The 3,559-nt window shown below is 36.3% G+C and overlaps 1 protein-coding gene across 1 annotated transcript in view; it reads right to left on the reverse strand.

Annotated features, from left to right (window-relative positions):
• Window positions 1-2,527: 2,527 nt before the first annotated feature.
• LOC125046525 overlaps window positions 2,528-3,559 on the reverse strand; it is a 14,564-nt gene continuing 13,532 nt past the window's right edge. Inside the window, exon 4 of the mRNA XM_047644310.1 lies at window positions 2,528-2,605. Within this exon, the coding sequence (XP_047500266.1) occupies window positions 2,528-2,605 (78 nt within the window). The remainder of the gene's footprint in view (window positions 2,606-3,559) is intronic.

The following is a 3,559-nucleotide window of genomic DNA, read 5'->3' on the forward strand; positions in this document are numbered from 1 at the left end:
GTGTGATCCAGATTGTGTTTTGGTATCATCCTCCTTATGATGCTGCTGTTTTTGCTGGGTTGATTCAGCAATTTACTGAATTGTATTACTCAGTTCTTTAATCTGACTCATTCATTTCTTAACCTTTTCCTTTAACTCGACAACTTCTCCTGACTGATGCTGTTTGCACTAGGAGTGTTGTTAGTTGCTGCTGAAGCATTGGAAGTTTTGGGTTTGCTGGTCATACCTTTAACTCTCTCTTGGCTTCACTGTAACAAACATCATGGCCTCCCATATCTGCTAATAATATATCAGTTTCCTTCAAGTTGCATACTCGGCAGAGCCAGATTAAATTGCTGAATCAACCCAGCAAGAACAGCAACATCATCATGAGGAGGATGATACCAAAACACAATATGGATCACACCTTCTCGTCCAGGAGGCCTGCTAGGACTTTGCCTAGTCTTATGTTTGTTCCTCGGGACCTCCACAGTAAGCATACTTGAGTGTGTTCTCAGTGCATTCAGCAGTGTCAAGATCTCCAGCACATTTACTACAAGTAAATTGGCTAGTATCTTTATCATTGCATTATAATGAGGTATCTCCAATTTTTTTACATCTATTACATTGCAAGGTTTTTAAATATAATGTTGCACTTGGACACATTTGTACCCAACTGTGACATACTCAGGAATTTTACTTGAAGCAAAAGTACCAAAGAGGATTCAAGTTATGTGGAAGACACCTCCTTACCGCCGAACTTGCCTAGGCGAAGGACGGTAATTCGATGCCCCCCCCCCCCCCCCCATGGGAATAGGAAGACCACAAGGGCACTCGGGCAGGCTGAGGGAAGCCACATAGAGAAAGGAAAATTCAGAATTATAGAAAAAATGCGCCCAAAGGACGCCCCAGACAACTGGGTCTTCCTACCCAGGGGTCAACGTCTACACCCTAGTGTAGAAAAAATGCTACCGGTCTGAGGCAGGGTGCAGACTACTACTACTGTAGTCTCGTGCGACCTGCAAAAAAAAAAAAAAAAAGAAAGGCACTGAGTTTGCAAGCAAAGCACAATTTGCTGAATATTCTGAGAAATCAGATGTTTATTCTATGTAGTTTGTGTTAGAAAAACTCCAAGCTTGATGAGAGGCCATGGACGCCAGGTTGGATCCTGTGGCACAAGGCTTTTAGTCTATTGCTCCTGCATCTAAAAATGTCTGACCATAACAAGATGTCATACATGATGCTTTCCACTGGGTTTCCGAGTACTTATGTCCTCCCGGCATGAAACTGCAGCCTTAGTCCTCTCCATGGAGATTGTTGGCACTGCCCTCACTTGGCGTTTCCCCTCGTCAAGGCGATTATCTCGTTTTCTATAGTGGAGACTTGTATTGGCAATGGCGTGATTTGCGGGCTCAGAAAAATCACAACTTCACTACCGGTTCAATTACTGTATGGATATCGACTGTAAAAAGCTGTAAGTACTCAAATACAATGCCTGGTTTAACAATGATAGTAGTCTAATCTAATGAATGAGTTTTGCTGGTGTATCATATGGCAGAATGGCGCGTAGCAGGGAAGAGTGATCATTTATAAAAGGTCTACTTTTGGCATTTTCTAATGACTTTTTCATGTTGAGAGTTATGTTAAGGGGTGTTAGCACAGCATGTATGGTGGGGGCTTGGGAAGGGTTTAAGGTACATGGGCTATATAAATAAGGTCTATTTAAACACATACTATTATAGACCTATGCCCAGTCAGGATGGTTGGACTTTCTTTGTGTTGGAGTGGTATATCATACATGTTATATCCACTGTGATTTTAGTTTAGGAATCATTGTTACTCATAGGTGGCCTTACAGATACTTATTCACCAAGGAGTCAATTAATTGGCTTACACATCTCACCTGTTTACTTTTTATTTTGGATTTTTCTTTATTATAATTACAATGGTAGTGATTATACTAACAGTAGGGAAGGAGTGATTCGGGCAGAAGGGATAGGGTTTGGCAAATATGTCACCAAATATTTCGATAAATAAATTGGGACACTAAAAGACAAAGCTGGGTTTAATAGTTTTTTTTTTTTTTTTTTTTTTTTTTTTTTTTGTCTTCTGCTATTGTTATCTCCCAAGTTGTGTAGGTGATGCATTTACTGCTTACAATAGGTACCTTTGCAATCCTTCTCTTTTGCGGAAGAATTACTTGCTGCGAATTTCTATTACTGTTCATACTTAGCAAGGTTATTTTTTCACATTTCATATTTTGATCATATTTCTTTTTTTGTCAGTTTTCTTATATCTGTTCTTTGGTCTTGACAATGTATATATTGTAGTTTGATCTCGATCGCAGACTTTACGAACACTAAACATATGCGGTATATTTCCTGTAGCAAAAAAGCAATTGACAATTTACGATTGTGTTGTGTTAACTGCAAATTAATTGCGGAAAACCAGTACAATGAAAACGGGAATGGAGTATTTAAACTACATCTGTGCTCTATATCCTTTATGAATTTCTTTAATGAATGTCATGGACAAGTGATAACACCATTTAGACTAAAGTAGGCAAAACTTCAGCATATCTGAACCCTGCAAACACGGTATACTGAACATGATGGTGTAGCTGTGGCTAGTGTGATACAATATAGGTGAGATGCACACATTAAAAAGATGAAATCTAATTTGGGTATCAAGATTGTAAAATTGTGCATGGCTTCTCAAGATTTTACTTGTCATGGAGTTTTATTTCCAGACTTCTGCCTTGCAAGATTCTCGAGAGGATTTTATTTTTTAATCAAGCACTGGACTGAATCCTAACCCGATGAACAACTGGTAAGGATATATATGTGAGAATTTTAAATGCAACCTATATATTAAGAATTTTAAATGCTACGAATATATAAGTGTAAGAATTTTTAATGCAATATATAAATATATATGTATATATATGTAAGAATATTTTATACCAACAACATATATATATATATATATATACATATATATATACACACACACACACATATATATATATAAAAGACTATTTGATGCCAACAATATATATCTATATATATAAGAATATTAAATGCCAACAATATATATATATATTTATCTATTTATATATATATGTAAGAATTTCAGATGCTTTGATTTTTTTAACACTTATGTTCTATATGAAAAGGAAAATCTAACTTTAAATATACTCTACTAAAGTATTGTTGCCATGTTGTTAATATCAATTCTAATACAAAAAATAATATTACCTCGGTATCGCTGCCACCCCCTGGGGTATTAGATTTGAAGGGAACCCCCGAAAAAAAAACAAAAAAATCTGCGTAGCTCGTTGTCTGGATTGAATTTGTTCCTTCGCTGAGGGCGTAAAAGGTAAATATATGTATTCATATATATATATATATGTGTGTGTGTGTGTGTGTGTATACATATATATATCCATACATATATATATATGCATATATATACTGTTATTTTCTGCCAATTGAAGTCAAACCGACCTTAACAGGAACCCTTGCTGGTCAAATAGTGCAGTTTCTGTGAATCAGAAGAGACAAACAGTAGAATTTTACAA

The sequence above is a fragment of the Penaeus chinensis genome, chromosome 39, assembly GCF_019202785.1.
Source record: "Penaeus chinensis breed Huanghai No. 1 chromosome 39, ASM1920278v2, whole genome shotgun sequence".
NCBI lineage: Eukaryota > Metazoa > Arthropoda > Malacostraca > Decapoda > Penaeidae > Penaeus > Penaeus chinensis.